At 44.5% G+C, this 20,338-nt stretch overlaps 2 protein-coding genes across 2 annotated transcripts; both read right to left on the reverse strand.

The window, feature by feature from the left end:
- Positions 1–2,571: 2,571 nt before the first annotated feature.
- Positions 2,572–8,678, reverse strand: LOC108921214 (cathepsin B-like). Its single transcript, XM_018730566.2, has 10 exons — positions 8,660–8,678; positions 6,655–6,778; positions 6,197–6,282; positions 5,681–5,795; positions 5,452–5,567; positions 5,235–5,320; positions 4,941–5,087; positions 4,583–4,699; positions 3,909–4,037; positions 2,572–2,987 (listed from the first exon to the last, which is right to left on the reverse strand). The coding sequence occupies exons 2-10, from the start codon at positions 6,775–6,777 to the stop codon at positions 2,911–2,913; spliced, it is 996 nt and encodes a 331-aa protein (XP_018586082.1). The 5' UTR covers position 6,778; positions 8,660–8,678; the 3' UTR covers positions 2,572–2,910.
- A 5,981-nt stretch (positions 8,679–14,659) lies between these two features.
- On the reverse strand, positions 14,660–20,074 carry LOC108918951 (transcription factor GATA-4-like). The gene is made up of 5 exons (XM_029258676.1): positions 19,445–20,074; positions 16,429–16,595; positions 15,744–15,869; positions 15,540–15,621; positions 14,660–15,435 (listed from the first exon to the last, which is right to left on the reverse strand). Exons 1-5 carry the CDS (start codon positions 19,935–19,937, stop codon positions 15,242–15,244), a joined length of 1,062 nt encoding a protein of 353 aa, XP_029114509.1. The 5' UTR covers positions 19,938–20,074; the 3' UTR covers positions 14,660–15,241.
- Between the last annotated feature and the right edge of the window lie 264 nt (positions 20,075–20,338).

Raw genomic sequence — 20,338 nt, forward strand, 5'->3', positions numbered from 1 at the left:
AAGCCAATGTTTAAAATTTTGTCATTACAGCTGGAGTACAAAAGCCACTGACATGTTTTTAACTGCACAAATGTCTTGCATGTTTTTTTGGTATATAGAATCAGTGAGGTTGTGTTTTTTTTTCCAATTGCTGAGGAAGGAGAGCATAGAAATATGTCACAGGGAATTAAATCTTGAGTTTTTATTAAATTTTCATCTCATTTGTACAGTAGTTGTTTTGAAATTAAGTGTGTGTGTATTTTGTGAAAAGTTTATTTCATTTCATAAAATGAAAAAAATAATGTATTTTATTAGTCAAAAATATAAGATTTGCACAGAGGCGCTGATGTATAGAACAATTTAAACTCTGTAAATGATAACAAAATTAAAACACGTGCAAATTTCTTGCTCATGTTGACTTCACACAGTTCTTACAATACATACTGCAACATTTTTGTAATGAGAACTAAATTCAAGTATTATAACAAATATTCACCCCCTCAATTAATATTGACTTGAAGGGGTCAAAATTGTTTTATAGAAAAGTGTTTTCACATTAGGGGGCGCGGTGACGCAGTGGCGCAGTGGTTGGACCACGGTCCTGCTCTCCGGTGGGTCTGGGGTTCGAGTCCCGCTTGGGGTGCCTTGTGACGGACTGGCGTCCCGTCCTGGGTGTGTCCCCTCCCCCTCCGGCCTTACGCCCTGTGTTGCCGGGTAGGCTCCGGTTTCACCCGTGACCCCGTATGGGACAAACGGTTCTGAAAATGTGTGTGTGTGTGTGTGTGTGTGTGTGTGTGTGTGTGTGTGTGTGTGTGTGTGTGTGTGTGTGTGTGTGTGTGTGTGTGTGTTTGTGTTTTCACATTAGGGGGCGCAGTGGTGCAGTGGGTTGGACCGGGTCCTGCTCTCCAGTGGGTCTGGGGTTCGAGTCCCGCTTGGGGTGCCATGTGACGGACTGGCGTCCCGTCCTGGGTGTGTCCCCTCCCCCTCCAGCCATACGCCCTGTGTTGCCGGGTAGGCTCCGGTTCCCCGTGACCCCGTATGAGATGAGCGGTTCAGAAAATGTGTGTGTGTGTTTTCGCATTAACAGAGAGGTGGCGCAGTGGGTTGGATGGGGTCATGCTCTCTGGGGGGCATGGGGTTCAAGTCCCGCTTGGAGCACCTTGTGACGGGCTGGTGTCCCGTCCTGGGTGTGTCCCCTCCCCCTCCAGCCTTATGCCCTGAGTTGCTGGGTTAGGCCCTGGTTCTCTGTGACCCTGTATGGGGCAAGCGGTTCAGAAAGTGTATGTGTATAGTTATAATAAACAATTACCTGTAAAGTGTTTTTCTTATACTTCCCAGTGTTGGTCTGTTTTATGAGTCACACACTCTCCCATGGTACAATATGTAAATTTGAAATACTGTACCTTATTAAAATGAGAAATATGTAAAAAAAAGTACTGTAACGCAGCTGAGGGGGTTTATGTAAATTGCTTATGTTAGTGTTCATGCTTGTACGTAGTTCTGTTTTTCTGCGTCTTTCTCAAAGTTATGACAAAGAAAGATATACATTCAGTAACGTGCTCTTGGATGTGGCACTCTCTCCACACCTAACAACACCACTTGGGAGCGCTACACTACATATATGTTCAAAGCTTCAGAATGTGTGATATAGTGTGTGTGGAACACATGCTTTCCAAATTCAAGGAATTTTGCTTGAAATCTCATTACCTGGCATCCCTTATAGTCAAAATGTGTGGAACATAATATCCTTTAAAAATTGATATTAAGGTTTACAATAGGTGGCTTCTGCCTTTGCACCTGAAGGTTGCAGGTTCGAGTCCCACCACCGGCTATAGTACCCTTGAGCAATGTAGTTACCCTGAATTGCTCCAGTGAAATTACACAGCTGTATAAATGAGTAAATAATTGTAAATTCCTTAACATTGTTGGTCACTTTGGAGAAAAGCATCAGCTAAATGAATAAATGTAAATGTGTCAACATAACAAAGCTGGGACTATACAGCTTCTTAAATGTGACTTTATTATAACAGGCAAATACAGCTTGCTATTTATTTAAAAAATAATCCTGTACACAATTTAAGTAAAGGTTAGAAAATTGAAAACATTTCGAAATTACATAAAAACACTGGTTGAGTAAACTAAAAGACACAGTGAACTAATTTTGATCTACTGTGGGAAAAGCGAAAAGGAAACCAAAACCAAACCACAACTTCTCCATGTTTCTGTGGTGAAAGCAACATGTGAGAGTCACGAGTGTGAGTCCGCTGGTGGGCCTCCAGCACAGGAGGTCTTCTCCACAGGCCTCTCTACCAAAGGGCTCCACAACTCCTTCTTGAGAATGGCCACAAAGGGGCAGTGTGGGAAGGTGCTTGATTTAACCAAACAGGCCTATGTGCATATGGCAACTTAACCTCTGTCTCCAAGAAATGGATTTGTGTGATTTCTGTTATTTTTGTTATTCATAACAAAACCCCAGATTTTAACAGAAAGTACCCAGCAAATACACAGAGGTACACGTCTATTATTACACTTCTTGAAAATTAGCGTTACGTGCCTAGATTCTGACAAAAATGTTTGTGTGATGAATCGGTCGCTTCTTGATGGCCAGTAAAATATTTTTTTAAATTGGTTTTATGAACAGCACAGGATCATAACAGCATCCAGGTAAAGACCCTGGCTCTGAAATGACATCTCTGCAGTTACCTGTCATTATAGGCTTGGCAAAATGTGTCACGTCACAAGTGCAATACAGAAAGAAGATATATAATAGACTTTATTTTTCAGAATAAAAGTGAATTATTCCATGACTACACTGAAGCAGTCAGGCACCAGGTAGGTCAAATGTACAAATGTACACAGGCAGGCCTCACAGAACATTTTACAGAAAGTCTCCTTTTTTAGCTTAATTTTTCTAGCAGCATTATGAGCACACTAGTTTTTGGGAATCCCAGCAACAATTTGAGACTCAATCCCACAGTGGTTCTTTCCTCGCAAAATCTTGAAGAATCCTGAAAAGAGAAAGGAACTGAGTCAACAAAGCCAGAAATGCTTTGGTTAGAGCAGGACTGCATTCTAGATCCACTGAAATCTAAAGACCTGGAAGGGCTGTGTTGCAAAGTATAAAGTACACGTAACTGGCAAAATGAAACACTCAGGTAGATGAATACAAATTATAGTGAAAGTTGCTACTTGCATACATCACGTAGTCCTTGAGATAATCATACAAATAGAATCCCATCATGAGTAAAGTCATAAATAAAAATGCTGTACAGATGCAGGCCTTTGGTATGTTGGTTGTGTGAGAGGAAAAATTAATTTTTTGACTTTTTCTTTGTTTAGTTTCAATGACTGCTTAGGTTAAAGGGCACCCTGTCTAATAAACAGGAACCTATGGAATCTATGGAAGTGAATATTGTTCCAAGTTCTTAGACATGTTGATTTTTGCATTACGATTTGTTAAACTTTACTGACTAGTTCTTCTAGGGTGTCAGCTGTAGCCACAGAATCTTGCAGCCATCGGAAGATTCCAGAACATTTACATTTACGTTTATTCATTTAGCAGACGCTTTTCTCTAAAGCGACATACATATTGCAGAAAAATACAATGAGTGCATTACAAGGTACCAGAACGTTCTAGAAAGGACCAAAACATTCTAGAAAGCATCAGATCCTAAAAGGCACTGGAATATTTGGTCCTTGGAACCCGGTGCCAAAATTCACAAAAACGTGGTAATTTCAAGAATGTGGAATATTTTTCTAAAAACTGAAATATTGTACAAACTAATGCCAAAAGTATACTTAATGTAACAAAACTGAATGGAAAATTCAACAAAATCGGCATAATAAAAATTTTGTTACATTGTGTAATTAAAAGTTGTTGAGTGGAAGCTGTAACATAGTACTTCTCTCCACACACCCTTAGAACTTACCATTATCACCCCAGTCTGTGTTCCATGAGTTGGCAGCCAGCCAATATGGTGTACCATTCTCTGTTCCCCAGCCTAGGATCTTAACAGCATGGCCGCCCAGTACCATACCTCTTACATGTTGGTACACACCTGTGAAGGATGGAAAAGGGAGATCGGGAACGTAAAGTTAATTTATTCCAAAGGAGAATTTAATTCTCATTCACATTTATGAGCAAACAATACTGACAAGCGGTGGCATAATGGCTAAAGAACTCTAAGACAGCCATGCCAGTGGTCCATTTCAAGACGTTCCATGTTCAGATCCTCAGACTGGGGCTCATAAAATACTTTCTTGACCCAAACTGCTTCAGTAAAAAAAAAAAGCATCCATTGCACTGCACTGGGGGGATGTGGTGGTGCAGCAGGTTTGGCCTGTGCCTGCTGTGTGGTGGGTCTGGGGTTCAAGTCCTGCTTGGGATACCTTGCAATGGACTGGCGTCCCATCCCGGGTGTGTCCCTTGCACCCTGTGCTGCTGGGTGAGGCTCCAGCTTGCTGCGACCCCGCTCAAGACAAATGGTTGTAGACGTTGTGTATGTATGTATGTGTGTGTGTGCGTGCACTGCACTGCACTGCCTTATCTCCATAGCAAACACCTTCCTTCATCTCAAAGTAAGGTACAGCACTGTATCCTCACCACTCTTGTAGCTGATGAAGTCGCTGTGGACGTAGAAAGCAGCTTCCACCGGGCCATTCTTGTAGAGTTCAGTCATAATCTGCTCCTCCGAGGATCGTACATGATAGGTCGTCATTCCTGCAGTGAGTGTTGGGTTTAGAGCACAATAAAGATTGCGTTAAGTAAAGCACAGATAAAGACCCCTTTGCGCCATAATGAAGGTGAGCAGTACACATAAACAATGTGAAAAAATTCACAGATTCAATTTTATTGTGACACATGGCAGGAAATTACATTTTTATTATTAGCCCAAAGACTTCCTCATTATTATGGAGTGGAAATATAAGGTTGTCACTTCTTTCAGTTAGTTCAGTTTTACCAAAGTGTTTATCTTCATGGTAGGAGGGTTTGTATCCTGCCTCGCACTGGAGTCGGCACTTGGGTGTGCGCCCCATCTCTCCGGCGCAAGGGGGGCGTGTGCCGTCACTATAGTGTTCGCATGGAGGAATGGTGTAGGGTCGGCAGCCTGAGGTGTAACAATGCAATCCGAAAAATACTACTTTCAGTTCATAAATAATGACAATGTTTGATGTTCACAAACTGGTGTAATGATCTTTACCTTGAAGCTGGGTCAAGAAGACACAGCATACAGAAGGCAGACACCGACACTCACCCACATGAGAGTTATACAGTCCACCAGTCACCAGGCCCTTCTTCATCCAGTAGTTCCAGGCGGCTCTTGGGTATCCGCCGTGGCACCTGCAGAGAGAACAACGTACTGATTAAAATGGTGTCGCTTATCTGACCTCCCTGAAAACAGTCTCATAACACATGAACAAAAAAAACAAACTGTCGCGGTAGCTGACACATTTACATGCTCATACGCGCACCCAAAGCCGCAGGTGTGGCAGCAAGACAGCAGGTCCTCGGCAGAGATCTCCAAGCTCACGCTGCCATTGCTGTGGATGCAGATTCGGTCGGAGATCGCCTCGACTGCACCAAAGGCCTGGCGGAAGGTCAGAGGTCAGTGCGTATGCATCTGTCAGGTGAACCTCTTCATCCCTGGTCAATGGAAGACTGACGAGTGGCTTGTGCCTGTACACAAATTCCAAGTCTTACCCAACATGAGCCACAGGACCCCTGGTCTCGGATCTCCTTCAAGGTGGGGCAGTTGGGCCACTGGTCCCGGGGGTCAAAGCTTTCAGGTAGTTCAATGTCACTAGCATACTCGTCCCTGCAGAGGGAGGAAGCAAAGCAGTGATGCTCCACTGCTGAGCTGTCACCGAATCACCCAAAAATTAACTTCCTTCTGTACCATATACACCAACGTAAAACATTATGCCATCAAAATTGTGCCAAATCACATACAAATGAGAGGAACATAAAGCAGTGGTCAAGGAATTCATCCAGAAATCTAAGGGGTGCTGTTCCAAGTCTCAAGGTGTCCTACTATTGTACCCTTGAGAAGTAGTTCACAAATGGGAAAAGCAATGGGAAGAATTATTTTAGATGAAAAAGTTATCAGTAACAAGCACGAGGAAGTACGGCAATGACAGAAGTTGTAAGTATAAGTACATCTGTACACCTCATCTTAAGGACTAGTATTTTCCCCATTGAAACATCAAAGCCACTCACAAGACAGGGAGCATTGGTCCATCCATAAAAGTTCCACACAGCTTCTTCACATAGCTGTAGTCAACGTTAGGGAAGTTGAGACCAGCCTAAAGCAGCGAAACAAGATAGGATATGAAAACAAACTACAGTAGAGGGATTTGTAGATGACTTCTAATTTCTGGAGCGGTTCACAATAACAATACTTTAACTCATTACAACAGTATGTCATTATTACATGTCCATAGTGCACACATAATCTATGTTGGAAGGGTTGAGCAAAATGTACATACTGATACTGGGAACATGTCAAATATGTTACCGTCACCAGTTCAATACGAAAAATGTAAGGAGGTTCGTAGGCAGTATTTAACTCGGCCAGATTTAAGTAAATAAATAAATTCACCTCCTTATAAACTGTTAGATTGTATTCTGTGCTTAATTCAGAAATATATACAAAAAATACAATAGTATGTCCCCACCTTCCATGTGGTGTTAGCCTCGTTGATATAGTTGACCATTTCGTCTGAGACTGCAGGGAAATCTGGTTCAGCCCAAGTGACGGACATGGCAGAGAGCAAGCAAAGGAAGGAAAACTGCCACATCCTGCAAGACACAGTCATGTAACTGTGCTATGAACCAATAACCAACTGTCATATACGTTATAACAGCTGCCACCTGGTGGACTGTGAAACCCTTGCAGGAGGCAGAGCTACTGACAGCTCCCCCCGCAGCTTGTTCCGGCCTCTAACTGAATAATGATAATCAGCTGCTGTGTATTGGGAGAGCATCAGGAGGGATATTAAAGCAGCTGGTCTATAGACTTTGTGAAAGACCTCTGGGGAAGTGGTCCTGTTGGGTCCAAAACAAGGCTTGCTGCTATACTGGCCTAGTTTCTGTTGTTGGTGCTGTTTCTATTTCATAGCAAGAGTATTGGCTTGGTTTATGTTAAAGGTGCCCTGTGCCCCAGTTGGTTGGTCAGTAAGGGCTCTTCTTGAGAATTAAACTAGCTGTCCAGTGCCTTTACCTTGGCCATGCAGCATCCTCCCATCCTTCAACCAGCCACACAGCAATGCAGTTAAATCATTATTTAATAGTTTTGGAGGTGAGGGTTTTACAGATCAATATCATATCCACAGAGCTATTTCAGGCCAGTAACAGATCACATGGTTCTCACCAGAGCAAGAGAAGTAATGAGTCAAGCAGGCTTATTCCCATGATAATTGTTATCAACAACCCCACGTGTTACCCAAGAGACATGCAAATGTACAACGTGGTCATAAATGTTTGCATATTTCTCAAAATGAAGAACATGTTAGTAATAAGGAATTTGATAAATTGTAATCTTTCACTCATTCTCTTAATGACAAGAGAAAAGTTTTTAATCGATGATCATTATTAGTCTGATCTGTAAAGGTTCTTCCCGAGTTCCCATTATATTGACTCACATTCAGAAGATACCCCGCTGATCATTTCCTGAGAAAGTGACCTTTGCGTAGCATATAGAGTTACTGTCACACATGTTGTTTGTCCCCTGTCAAAACAACTAGGTTTTTTCCAGTAAGAGCACAAAAGAGGAACTAAGTTTAAAATAGAGAAAAGCTTACATGGTTCACATTGTTTTTTTCTAAGATGTTAAACACTCTAAATAATTTTATTTCCTGTATCTGAACCTTTTTCACCAAAAAAGCACAGTAAATACTTTTTTTTAAAACTCATAACTGTGTAAGCGCTGTGCTGCATGTGCACTATTTTATATATTAAGCAGAGGAGCTGTAATAATAATGTGTAACTAGTGGAAATGATTCCACAAAAATAAAGCTAAAAGCAAATTGTTAATGTATTTATAGCCTTCTGTCTCACATGAATGAAGATAAAGAAAACAATAAAAATATATATTAAGCTGAAATGTATTGTGAGTGACAGAAAGAGTGTGATGTATGGAAGAGTGACCCTGTAAGTAATATATCAGTGTAAGTCACCTTGGTCCAGATCAGATATTTGTGACAAAACAAGGTGAAAAGTTGGACACCAGCAAATACAGCGACGGGCTGTTATACCCCAAACAGTAAATGCACTAGTTTTTATTTATTTTAAGTTAAAATAAATAAACAGCAGTTTATCTATAGTATAGCGTTGCTGTCTCACAGCTCCTGGGTGGTGCGAGAGAACATGGGTTCGAACCCCGCTCAGTCTGTGTGGAGTTTGCATGTTCTCCCCGTGTCTGTGTGGGTTTACTCCAGGTGCTCTGGTTTCCTCCCACTGTCAAAGAGATGCTGTTCAGGTTCCCATGCCATGGCATAGTGTGTGAGTGACAGAGAGAGTGTGTTTCACTGATGTATGGATGAGTGACCCCTTGTAAGTAGTGTATCTAGCAGTGTAAGTCACCTTGGTCAATAAGGTGTGTGGGCTGATAACACTAGTGTCCCTTGTAAGTCGCTTTGGTGGAAAGCGTCCGCTGAGTAAATAAATGTAAGAGTCACGTACCTGTGCTGTTTCACCCGATCCTTGCAGCGCTGTAAGAGGAAACACTCGCTGCCGAGCTCCGCTTACTGCGATACTTTCGAGTGGAGTCACATGACCGAGCACGTGGGCCTCGGTATTGTTGCACTCTATTATTACTATTATTGCTGTTGTCGTGGTCGAATCTGGCTAATTCTGTGTTTGCTTATTTCCCCACTGTCTGTGCGGGTTTCCTGATCAGGGTGCTCCGGTTTCCTCCCGCATTCCAAAGACATGCAGTTTAGGTGGATTGGAACTCCTCTGTATATGACGTGTAGGGTGTGTATCTGTGTGGCTACCCTGCGATGGACTGGTGCCCCATCCAGGGTGAACCCCCTGGCCCAGACTTGATTGCAGAATAGGCTGTGGACTGGACTGCCGCAACCCTGACCAGGGTAAATAGGGGGTGAAAATGAAGGAAACCTACTACTGCTGCCATTACTACTGCCGTTGTTGCCGCATTTGTAGTTAAGCACAATATTTAAAGTTCTTCTTTGTTATGTTTTAGTGTTTTGATGATTTTAAGGAGAAATGTGGAGATGCATATTTGTAACTGGATTAAATTCAATAAAGGGAAAAGAATGTTCTTCTGCAGCTTTTCTCTAAGCACTGCCAGGATAACCCCACTAAGAGTATTATGGCATTTTGTAAAAAAAATAATTAGGTTTGATGTGACTTAGCACATGGCGGTGCGGTGACGCAGTGGGTTGGACCACAGTCCTGCTCTCCAGAGTGTCTGGGGTTTGAGTCCCGCTTGGGGTGCCTTGCGACGGACTGGCGTCCCGTCCTGGGTGTGTCCCCTCCCCCTCCGGCCTTCCGCCCTGTGTTACCGGGTAGGCTCCGGTTCCCCGTGACCCTGTATGGGACGAGCGGTTCCGAAAATGTTTTGTGTGTGTGTGTGTGTGTGTGTGTGTGTGTGTGTGTGTGTGTGTGTGTGTGTGTGTGTGTGTGTGTGACTTAGCACTTAAATTAGCAAACCTGTGCCCTTCATAATTTGAGAACATTTTTTTCCAAGCTTCCTGTCAAATTCCCATGAAATCCTGGGACGAGATGTTTCATGGGGGATGAATGGAAGAACTGTCAAAGAAACTGAATTTAGAAACTCACGTTCAGTGTTGCGTGTAATATTGTGCCTGCTTCTATAGGTTGTGTTTGTCCGACTGTCCAAGTGCAAACAGTATATACGTATTTATCAAGAAATTTTACTCATTCTTGAGTTCACATTAAACGCCAGTTTAGTTAGTACTGAAACAAAATCCATCCATCCATCCATCCATCTTCCTCCGCTTTTATCCGGGGCCGGGTCGCGGGGGCAGCAGTCCGAGCAGAGTACTCCAGACCTCCCTCTCCCCGCACACCTCCTCCAGTTCCTCTGGGGGAACCCCAAGGCGTTCCCAGGCCAGCCGGGAGACATAGTCTCTCCAACGTGTCCTGGGTCTGCCCCGAGGCCTCCTCCCAGTGGGACAAGCCCGGAGCACCTCCCCAGGGAGGCATCCAGGAGGCATCCGGAACAGATGCCCGAGCCACCTCAACTGGCTCCTCTCGATGCGGAGGAGCAGCGGCTCTACTCCGAGCTCCTCCCGGGTGACTGAGCTCCTCACCCTATCCCTAAGGGTGCGCCCAGCCACTCTGCGGAGGAAACTCATTTCTGCCGCTTGTATCCGCGATCTCATTCTTTCGGTCATGATCCAGAGTTCATGACCATAGGTGAGGGTAGGAACGTAGATCGACCGGTAAATTGAGAGCTTCGCCTTACGACTCAGCTCCCTCTTCACCACAACAGACCGGTACAATGACCGCATTACTGCGGACGCCGCACCGATCCGTCTGTCGACCTGCCGCTCCATTTTTCCCTCACTCGTGAACAAGACCCCAAGATACTTAAACTCCTCCACTTGAGGGAGCAACTCCCCCCTAACCCGGAGGGAGCAATCCACCTTTTTCCGACTGAGAACCATGGCCTCGGATTTGGAGGTGCTGATTCTCATCCCCGCCGCTTCGCACTCGGCTGCAAACCTCCCCAGTGCACGCTGCAAGTCTTGACTTGATGAAGCCAACAGGACCACATCGTCCGCAAAAAGCAGAGACGAGATCTCGCGGCCACCAAAACAGACACCCTCCGTTCCCTGACTGCGCCTAGAAATTCTGTCCATAAAAATAATGAACAGAATCGGTGACAAAGGGCAGCCCTGGCGGAGTCCAACATGCACCGGGAACAGGTCTGACTTACTGCCGGCAATGCGAACCAAGCTCCTGCTCCGGTCATACAGGGAACGAACAGCCCGTAGCAACGAGCCCCGAACCCCATAATCCCGAAGCACCCCCCACAGGATGCCACGAGGGACACGGTCGAATGCCTTCTCCAGGTCCACAAAACACATATGGACTGGTTGGGCAAACTCCCACGAACCCTCCAACACCCTAGTGAGGGTATAGAGCTGGTCCAGTGTTCCACGGCCACGGCGAAAACCGCATTGCTCCTCCTGAATCCGAGGTTCGACTATCGGTCGGATTCTCCTTTCCAGTACCCTGGCATAGACTTTCCCAGGGAGGCTAAGGAGTGTGATCCCCCTGTAGTTGGAACACAATCTCCGGTCCCCCTTCTTAAAAAGAGGGACCACCACCCCGGTCTGCCAGTCCAGAGGCACCGTTCCCGAACTCCACGCGATGCTGCAGAGGCGTGTCAGCCAAGACAGCCCCACAACATCCAGAGACTTGAGAAACTCGGGGCGGATCTCATCCACCCCCGGAGCCTTGCCACCGAGGAGTTTTTTGACTACCTCAGCAACTTCAGCCAGGGTAATGGACGAGTCCCCCTCCGAGTCCCCAGCCTCAGCTTCCTCTACGGAAGGCGTGTCGGAGGGATTGAGGAGATCCTCAAAGTACTCCTTCCACCGCCCGAGAACATCCTCAGCTGAGGTCAGCAGCGCACCACTTCCACTGTAAACAGTGTTCGTGGAACACCGCTTCCCCCCTCTGAGTCGCCGGACGGTTTGCCAGAATCTCTTTGAGGCCGACCGAAAGTCTTCCTCCATGGCCTCACCGAACTCCTCCCAAGCCCGAGTTTTTGCCGCGGCGACTGCCAGAGCCGCGCTCCGTTTGGCCCGTCGGTACCCGTCAGCTGCTTCAGGAGTCCCATGAGCCAGCCAGGCCCGATAGAACTCCTTCTTCAGCTTGACGGCATCCCTTACTTCCGGTGTCCACCACCGTGTTCGGGGATTGCCGCCGCGACAGGCACCGGAGACCTTATGGCCGCAGCTCCGAACAGCCGCACCGACAATGGAGGAGCGGAACATAGTCCATTCAGACTCAATGTCCCCCACCTCCCTCGGGACCTGGTTGAAGCTCTGTCGGAGGTGGGAGTTGAAGACCTCTCTGACAGGGGCCTCCGCCAAACGTTCCCAACAGACCCTCACTATGCGTTTGGGCCTGCCAGGTCTGTCCAGCTTTTTCCCCCGCCATCGAATCCAACTCACCACCAGGTGGTGATCAGTTGACAGCTCAGCCCCTCTCTTCACCCGAGTGTCCAAGACATATGGCCGAAGGTCAGAAGAAACGACTACAAAGTCGATCATCGACCTCCGACCTAGGGTGTCCTGGTGCCAAGTGCACTGGTGGACACCCTTATGCATGAACATGGTGTTCGTTATGGATAAACCGCGACTAGCACAGAAATCCAATAACAACTCACCGCTCGGGTTCAGATCAGGGAGGCCGTTCCTCCCAATCACGCCCCTCCAGGTATCACTGTCGCTGCCCACGTGGGCGTTAAAGTCCCCCAGTAGAACGACAGAGTCCCCAGTGGGAGCGCTTTCCAGCACGCCCCCCAGGGACTCTAAAAAGGCCGGGTACTCTACACTGCCGCTAGGCGCATAAGCACAAACGACAGTGAGAGACCGTTCCCTGACCCGAAGGCGTAGGGAGATGACCCTCTCATTCACCGGGGTAGACTCCAACACATGGCGGCTGAACTGGGGGGCTATTAATAAGCCCACACCAGCCCGCCGCCTCTCACCTTGGGCAACGCCAGAATAGTGGAGAGTCCACCCTCGATCGAGTAGAGTGGTTCCAGAACCCAAGCTGTGAGTGGAAGTGAGCCCGACTATATCTAGACGGTATCTCTCAACTTCCCGCACCAGCTCAGGCTCCTTCCCCGCCAGTGAGGTGACATTCCAAGTCCCAAAAACCAGAGTTGGCGCCCGAGGTTTGGGTCGGCCGGGCACTCGGCCCCGACCACCGCCCAAATCACAACGCACCGGCCCCTTATGGTTTCTCCGGCAGGTGGTGAGCCCACCGAAGAGCGGCTCCACGTTGTGGCTTCGGGCTGAGCCCGGCCAGGCCCCGTGGGCATAGACCTGGCCACCAGGCGCTCGCATGCGAGCCCCCCCCCCAGGCCTGGCTCCAGGGTGGGGCCCCGGTGACCCCATACCGGGCGGGGTAAACGGACGCCTTGATTTTTTTGTCATAAGGGGTTTTTGAACCGCGCTTTGTCTCGTCTGTCATCCAGGACCTGTCTGCCATGGGAGACCCTACCAGGGGCATGTAGCCCCAGACAACATAGCTCCTGGACTCATTCAGGCACTCAAACCCCTCCACCACGATAAGGTGGCGGTTCACGGAGGAGCTGAAACAAAATGTGTAATGCAATTTTGAGAAACATAAGAAGCAATAAGATCTTATGCTATAATATTACATTTCAATCACTGAATGTGATGCATATGCTCAACAATAATGAAATAAATATCATAAGGCTTTAATGTAGCCTTACACCAATAGAAAATTAATTAATCGTGAAGCTATAAGAACAAGTATATTTCCAAATGAACGTGCTTTGATTTGTGCGAGAGACATCGAGGATTTGCTCGGGATAAGGAGGACAAACAGGACATGATGCTGAAGTCATTTTCACCATTTTCCTGTTCATCCATTTTTATTTCTTAACCACTAAGGAAATTTGGGCAGAGGCCACAGGGGTTAGAAATTTCCATGTTCGCCATGAAATTTATGAATATTCTGGAGGAACAGGTTTGCAGCACCCACCTATTTTAGGCACACAAAGAGGGGGTTAATTTCTGTCTTTCTATAATAGTTACAAAATTATAGGTTCCTAGTTTTTATTTCTATGCCAGAGCGTTATTCTTTTGAAACCATCTCTTCCACTGGAAAAAGGATATTCTTAGTCACAGCATCAAAACATTTAATATTAGCGCTAAACCACTGATCTGGACAGCCATTTCGACTGATCACATTAAAAATAAATTTAAAGATGTAAATTTACAAAAAAAATAAATTCATGCCATATTTTGTACCCTTGATGGTAAGTCAAGCTATAACATTTTTTATGATATTAAGTGATGTTATAGAAATAACATTTACTATATAAAGTGAGGTATTTTCCTACACTTTGCAGCTGTGACTTATTTTTTAGTCAATGTGCTTCTCTTCCCACATGATGGCAATGACTTTCACAGTAACTGGCAATGTGACTTCAAGAACACAAATATGCCAGAACTTAAATTTGGCAAAACACCAGCTCTAAAATTGAAGTTCCTTGTACACAGGAGGGAAAGAATTTGTCAGGTAAAAGAATTTGTCAGAACTTGTCATATATGCTCCCACCTGATCCCCCTTCTTACCTGTGCTTTATATGATTACATCCTTCGTATCAGAAGTAAAATGTGGAAATAGCTATGAGGCAAGAAGCTGTGTTATAAACCGAACACCAGCTGTGAAATTGCTTGTCCGTGGAAATCAGTTTTTCCGAATTTAAATAATGTTCTCATGTCAAATTTAGATAAATCCAAACCCTCAAAATTCTGTGAACATCAAAGCTCTTCTGTGATGTTGGGTACAATAGGAAATAATCAGTGAAGTAATATATTCACTTTATTCACATTCACATATGTGTTCAAAGTTCCAGGTTCTTAATCTTATGGAATCAAAAAACACTTTTTTAATATTATGGTTCCAGTTTTACTCCTATTACTTATCTCCTTTCTGCCGAGTAGATTAAAAAAAAAAAAATCTGCAAAATTACATATTAGCGTTCACAATGAGAGGCTGTGGCTGTATGGCAGTGGGTCTCTTTGGACAAACATACAGTGTGGTATTCGTTTAAAAATAGCGTTGCATGCAAAACACGTTTGCACTGGGGCATTCTAAAAGAGTGGAAATTTTATGTAAAAAAAAACTCCTAGAGGAAGTCAGAATGCGTGGTAATTCACACTAGGCTATGCTGGTACTTTTAACGAGAAAGACATTTGTGTGCTGGCGAAGGAGAAGAGGGAACCAGAAATAAGAGTACAACCTGTCTATGGCTGTGCGGTTAAAACAATGTGACAGTTACAACTTTGTGTCCACCGGTGGTCCTCACGGGATCTGGAGATGTCCTCTGTAGGCCACATACAAGGTGACTCACAATCAGCTGTTGGGGATGGCAGGCTCAGCACAGTCATCAAGGGGCAATGTTGAAGAACTGATGCTTCTACAGATGTTCACTCAGGATGGAATGGGCATAGTCTGAAGAGGGAGATGAGGGTAGGAGACCTCATGGCAATCTCCTCCAGGTCACACTCCATACTGCAGTGGCCCACAGTGGCTGGAGGCTCCTACATTTTGTTGTGGGCTGTGGAAGGTGTACAGTGGTAGGATGTCTGGTTCTCTTTTGACTGACTGCTGCCCCTTGAGTAATGCTGCTGATTGGCTAATACAGCTGAAGCTGGAGGAGCTGGTGGGCTTGTGGGTGTCGGGGTTGGATGTACCTGTGTCAGAGAAACGAGATGTTCACAACACCTCTTCATACAGCACCTCCCCATATCTATGTGTATAACCGTATGTTTAAATTCTCTGGCAGCAAGGAACTTACCTTGTTTCGATTTGATGAAGCTCTTAGGCTTCCGTTTCCGGGTTTGAATCCCTTCCTTCTTCATGGCCAGTGGTCGGGGAATCTGAGAGTCAGGGAAAGATAAGAATCCAACATTCAAGTCTTCCTTCCTCTAGGGACCTCCTAATGAGTTAAAAAAAATGTACTAAACAAAGTTATATGTATCTTCGGGTATCTCTCCCTAACCCCGTGGAGTTTGGTGTAGAGGCCACAAGCATTGCAAACGGTCTCCCCCTCTGGACTTCGACGCCACAGTGTGGTGGTAGTGGTGTGGCAGTTATTGCAGAACAACCCCTCCCTTCTGGTGACAGACTGACAAAAGGATAGACACAGAAAGAGGCAAAATTCATTACTGCGGCTCTATTACACATTTGCCTGTATTACAGTTGAGTGTCAACGTCATGATAAATAAATACTTTATTAAAGTGCATCATTTTGGATGACTAATAAACACACATTTCAGCTGGATGTCAGTGCATTAGTAATGGTTCATAGCCAATCATTTTATTCAAAACAAGCAACACAAATCTGAATCCCACCTCCCACTGTAGTATCCTTGAGCAACGTGCTTAACCCTAAATTGCTCCGGTAAAATTGCCCAGCAGTATAAATGGGTAAATAATTGTAGGTAGACTAACACTAAGTTGCTTTGAAGAAAAGCATCAGCTAAAAAAATACATAAATAAATCAATGTAAAACAATTTACCATTACACCCATTTTTAAGCTGGAATTTTTATGTGAGTGTTAATACTGCTGCCAGGACACTCCTTGTACTTAAATGAGCAGCATTTAGTTTAACAATCTATGCCTTTAACTACTACTCCACCTACTACTATTAATATTAATAGTGGCAGATGCTCATTTGCTCACCAGACGTCTTTGGGGCTTGATGAGCGGTCGATTGAAGCCATTCACTTTATGGTAGAGCCCACAGGCGTTGCACAGGTAGTGGCCCGTCCCATCTCGGCGCCACAGTGGTGTGGACATTGCGCCGCAGTTCACACATTCCCGTCCCTCAGCAAAGTCATCAAAAACATCTAACAAAGGCAGCGTGAGACATCAGACATTGCAGTGATTTCATCCGTTATGATCATTGCTGGAAACCATGAAGAAACAGGCTTTACAGGAAAGAACTCAGAAGTAGGGCAGTACCTTAGATTTGTTCAGTTAGCTGACACTTTTCCCCAAAGCCGCTTACAATTATCCGCCTGTTTACAAAGCCAAGTAATTTTTCTAGAGGGATTTTAGGGTAAGTACCTTGCCTAGGGGTACTACAGCTAGAGTGAGACTGGAACCTGTCATCTTTGGGTCCCATGGCAGCAGCGCTAACCACTGGGCTACCAGCTGCTACCAGTTTACCCTCATATTGTTTTTAACTCAGCTTTGAGATGCTTTCTGCATTTGACCTCAAAGTACAGTTAATGTCAGTTAATGAGAAATATCAGCTGAAATGCACGCATACAAACGTCATAAAATAAGAAACTTCACTTGTAGTGTCAAGTTTCTGTTAGATAACACCCCAGAGACAGGCATTCGTGGCTGTTTTCAGCACCACGGAGAGAGAACCATGTGTGAACCAAAATGCTCATGAGAAGTCAACATGTCTACATCACGTGCCCATCATTTTGTAGTTGTCTTGCTGTCAGGTAATTTTGTTCAAATTCTTTACAATTCAGGAGGATTTTAAATATTTTTGCAAACGTGCAGCACATTTTCTTACTAATGTAAAAACCGACCCGTCCTGGGTGTGTCCCCTTCCCCCTCCGGCCTTACGCCCTGTGTTGCCGGGTTAGGCTCCGGTTCCCGTGACCCCGTATGGGACGAGCGGTTCTGACAATGTGTGTGTGTGTGTGTGTGTGTGTAAAAACCGACTCCTCCTGAACTCCTGAATACGCGCAAAAATATAAATAACACGTGGACAGGTTTGACGACAGTTCTACGTTTCAGTGAACTTACTATTATTATTAATAATAATAATAATAATAATAATAATAATCATCATCATCATCATCATCATCAGTGAATCCTTCAATAAATTCAGCATTTTAATTATTTTGAGTTTGTTATTTTAATTTCTTGATGTTTTCGTGGAATATAATGTAGTGCAAAGAAAACGGTGAAACGCAGTGGTTAAAGGTTTAAACAAGCTGCATCAAATATTGGCTCTTTTTGTAAAATATGGTCGCAACAACTTTTAATTCATGCATAAAAGAACTTTGGGTTAATTAAATTAATTATTTCGAGCTTCAGAAAAACTTTAAAATATGCATTCCCAAACAATATAATTGTATTAACCTAATATAACGTATTCCGCAACTAACCTTTACAAAAAAAGTGATTTTCATTACTACTTTTCATAAACGACCATTAAAATCTGTATTAATAAATAAATATATCTGTTTAAATAGCACTTATTTCAAAACTTTCCCGAGAGACTTTTTTGTTTTTACCGAACAGTTTTTATTTGCGCACTTTGCCCACAGAATTGGGGTCGTTTTTGGTCTGAACGTTTTTTTTCTTTACTAATAGTTAAAATGCAAAATTAATTGGCTTCATGTTTTATTTATGTTTCAGTTTTAGTTCATTCTGAACCTGAACTCTGATATATTACAAACGTTCTTGCTTTGTTGTTGTGTTATGTAGCTCATTTATGTTTGCTAGTAGCTGGTTATGCTGTTTTAATTTTTGTTATGTAGACAAGTTCAGAACAATATTTTTTTCCCCGAGTTCAAGTGCAGTGAACTGTTCTTTTGCAATATTTAAAACTGCGATTTACACTGTTAATATGCCAAACTTAGACAAAACCAAGCGCAATTATAAATAAAAAGGGGGGAAAAAATCCTAAGAAAATTCTAATCCAAAAATAAAATCCTCATTTCCGAGTGTGAAATTATGCCTGATTCAAAATGATCTCTTAAAATATGATTGCTGAGGATGTGAAATTTTACATTTACATTACATTTTACATTTGTTCATTTAGCTGGCGCTTTTCTTAAAAGCGACTTACAGTGTTAAGGTTACAATTATTTACCCATTTATACAGCTGGGTAATTTTATTGGACATATAGGGTAAGTACCTTGCTCAAAAGCTTAATTTCTGCTAAACCAAAGGCTTTTCAAAACAACTTTGAAAATGAATGTTTGGCCTTAACTAAAATAATTAGAGTTAATTAAACCATTTTGCAGCGAAAGCAGGATGAAAGGCAGGATGAAAAGGAATGCATTACATAAAGACAATGTTCAAACTGCAGTAAAAAAAACAGTGTACACATCCAAAAAAAAATACATAAATAAAAAGATTACAAATAAATATCCAATCCAAATGTATTCACCTAGTATACGGAGATAATGAAAATTTCCATTTCAATTATACTGCATATTATTATGTACACCTACATTCCATGTAAATGTTCTACAAGTGAAGGGAAGCCCTGTGTTAATAATCAATGATAACCAGTGACTCTCATTGACTGTGACAATCAAATTCAATGGACTGTGATAATCATCAAGCAAAAATCATGCAGCAGACACTAGTATCTGTACCACAGTGCAGGCCTGCGAGTCCACAAAAACAGCGCATAGGGACCCAGAGAATGAGTGTGTGTGCACAGGAGAATGAGTGTGTGCACCGGTCGGAGAAGTGTGCGCACTATAGTTCAGGTTCAGGTTCCCCGTAGTGTGTGAATGACAGAGAGAGTGTGTTTCACTCACGTATGGATGAGTGACCCACTGTAACTTGTAAGTAGTGTATCTAGCAGTGTAAGTCACTGCGGTGAATAAGGTGTGTGGGCTGATGACACTACATAGAGTTCACTGGAAGTCACTTTGGACAAAAAAAAGTGTCTGCTAAATAAATAAATATACATAAATGGTTCTGAGCCCTCACCCAAGCCTTGGCCGATGCTTCTACCAGAAGCCCCCTGAGCTCCTCCAGGAGCAGGACGCGCACTGTACACCGGGGAGCTGTCGAAGGAGGGGGCAGCCCAGGCGCTCCCCACGTTTGCGCTCACGTACGGAGGGTATGTACTATGGTAAGCTGCGCCAAACGGCCTGGTGCCGCTCTGCTCCCTGCGGCTGGCGGGGACGCGCACCGCGCTCGGGAGCTGCTGGCAGTGGCCGCTGCTCGGCTCCAGCGGCGCGGAGAAGCCCGAGGGGGCAGCGCAGCTGGAGGCGAACGGGAAGGGAGGCTGGCCGGCCGCTTGGAGCGTCTCTCCAGCCGTATGGATCCACGCAGGGTGGCTGGAGATGGGGCCGCTGTGCTGGTACGGTAAAATCATGGGAGGAACCCGGGTCTTCTGCGCGTAGAGGGACGAAGAGGCCGCAGCGTCGTCGTGGATGAAATGAGCCTCGTAAGACGGATGTCCAGTGTTGCTCATCATGCCTGGTACAGCGGTCCTCGGTACACGTAACACGTAACACGTCCACCCACCCTCAGGAATTCACCATTTTACCGAAGCTTCTGTGAGAGATACCGCAAAAAAAAAAAAGTCTCTGCCACAAATCCTTAAAAAAGTGAAAAAAAAAAAAAACGTACCATTAGATAAAAAAAACCCTCTCTTTAACTTTAAGTCGGTATTGAAAATACATGCAAAAACAACAACAAAAACTTAAAAAAAAAATTCTTGGTGGGATACGGCTCGGGAACCAGAATGATACTGGGATCCAAAGCGCCGAAGACGTGGAAAAAAGTTGTGGGCAGAGAAAGAACACCCCCTTCCCTTGTCTGCCACCCCCAGCTATCCTTTAAAATCATGCCATGGTGATAAAAGACCCAGCACTC

The sequence above is a fragment of the Scleropages formosus genome, chromosome 15, assembly GCF_900964775.1.
Source record: "Scleropages formosus chromosome 15, fSclFor1.1, whole genome shotgun sequence".
NCBI classification, from domain to species: Eukaryota; Metazoa; Chordata; class Actinopteri; order Osteoglossiformes; family Osteoglossidae; genus Scleropages; species Scleropages formosus.

Coding starts and splice junctions, on each gene's coding strand:
- LOC108918951 (XM_029258676.1), bottom strand. CDS start 19,937: ATGATGAGCAACACTGGACATCCGTCTTACGAGGCTCATTTCATCCAC. Junction 16,596..19,444: donor AAGCATCGGCCAAGGCTTGG/GTGAGGGCTCAG, acceptor TGCCTTTGTTAG/ATGTTTTTGATGACTTTGCT. Junction 15,622..15,743: donor TCTACACCAAACTCCACGGG/GTTAGGGAGAGA, acceptor CCTGACTCTCAG/ATTCCCCGACCACTGGCCAT.
- LOC108921214 (XM_018730566.2), bottom strand. CDS start 6,777: ATGTGGCAGTTTTCCTTCCTTTGCTTGCTCTCTGCCATGTCCGTCACT. Junction 6,283..6,654: donor AGGCTAACACCACATGGAAG/GTGGGGACATAC, acceptor TCGCTGCTTTAG/GCTGGTCTCAACTTCCCTAA. Junction 5,321..5,451: donor TGCCACACCTGCGGCTTTGG/GTGCGCGTATGA, acceptor TTCTCTCTGCAG/GTGCCACGGCGGATACCCAA.